The 1140-nt window shown below is 40.6% G+C and overlaps 1 protein-coding gene across 1 annotated transcript; it reads left to right on the forward strand.

The window, feature by feature from the left end:
* The first annotated feature begins 352 nt into the window (after positions 1-352).
* LOC119834280 (CUGBP Elav-like family member 5) lies at positions 353-703 on the forward strand. Its single transcript, XM_038358615.1, has one exon. It carries the CDS (start codon positions 353-355, stop codon positions 701-703), a length of 351 nt encoding a protein of 116 aa, XP_038214543.1.
* Positions 704-1140: the final 437 nt, after the last annotated feature.

The following is a 1140-nucleotide window of genomic DNA, read 5'->3' on the forward strand; positions in this document are numbered from 1 at the left end:
AACCTATCCAGTACCTAATTACGTGCCAATATCGTAGATATATTTAGTAGAATATCGCTAAGAAAATTAAGTGTTAAAAAAATCCGTCTCAAGAAAACTTGTTTATCACAGCACGTGTGAAACATCGAGTGGGTGAAATATACGAGGTCTGAGCCTCTACTATAAAGATCGATAACATTACGCATTACGCGAGCGAGACACAAACAGACACAAAACACTCACACTAACGCGTTCACCCTTCGCCCTCCGAAAGTAAATAGCCCGCGAAAGCTTTAAAACAAAACCGAATTTATAGAGTAAGAAAACGTAGTACAAATAACTGTGATTATAAGTTTTATACTGTGATATCGACATGTTGGTCGGCGCTAATCTGTGTACGCCGGGGGTGTTGTTTCCGAGTTTTATGCAGAATCAACTGGTGAAGGCCGTGAGTCCTACACAGGAGGCTCCTGTGAGGATGGTGACGTCGATGCCTTCTACTCCGGTGCACAGCGCGTCTGACAAGCGCTCCTCACCTCTGACGCCGGCCGAGCGCACGGGGGCCCCGCCAGGTGCTGGCAAGGACGCCGTGAAGCTTTTCATAGGCCAAATTCCGCGGCACCTCGAAGAGAAGGACTTGCGGCCGATGTTTGAGGAGTTTGGCAAGATTTATGAGCTCACAGTGCTGAAAGATAAGCACACTGGCATGCATAAAGGTGGGTGAATGTTGTCTGATGGGTATAGTTTGTTTAATTTTTGGAAAAACATGGCTAGGAATTTGGTATGTTAATGATGCGGCTACTCTTAAATTATCAATATGATGTTACGTTAATGGAATATGACTATTATGTGTTCATGAGCGAAACAAACATTATTACACATTTATATATATTATTACATCATAAAGCGTTAGTTGAACATAATTGTTACACATTCTAACAGCAGATGGTTTTAGTTTCATATAAATATACATTAATTATAAAATACGTACACGATTTATATTTCCCAAACCTCATTACTCAATTTAAATTACTTCACCGGGAAAGGAAGTAAATAATTTATTTACATATGTATTTAGGTATGTATTTCCTTCTCTTTTATTTTCTTTATGGGACACTGTAGCACTTTCGAGAGGCCGTCGAGGGGGTATTACACTGGCCA

This window comes from Zerene cesonia, chromosome 19 (genome assembly GCF_012273895.1).
Source record: "Zerene cesonia ecotype Mississippi chromosome 19, Zerene_cesonia_1.1, whole genome shotgun sequence".
NCBI lineage: Eukaryota > Metazoa > Arthropoda > Insecta > Lepidoptera > Pieridae > Zerene > Zerene cesonia.

What these genes read in the sequence shown, in the direction of transcription:
- LOC119834280 (XM_038358615.1), top strand. Translation starts at nt 353, where the DNA reads ATGTTGGTCGGCGCTAATCTGTGTACGCCGGGGGTGTTGTTTCCGAGT.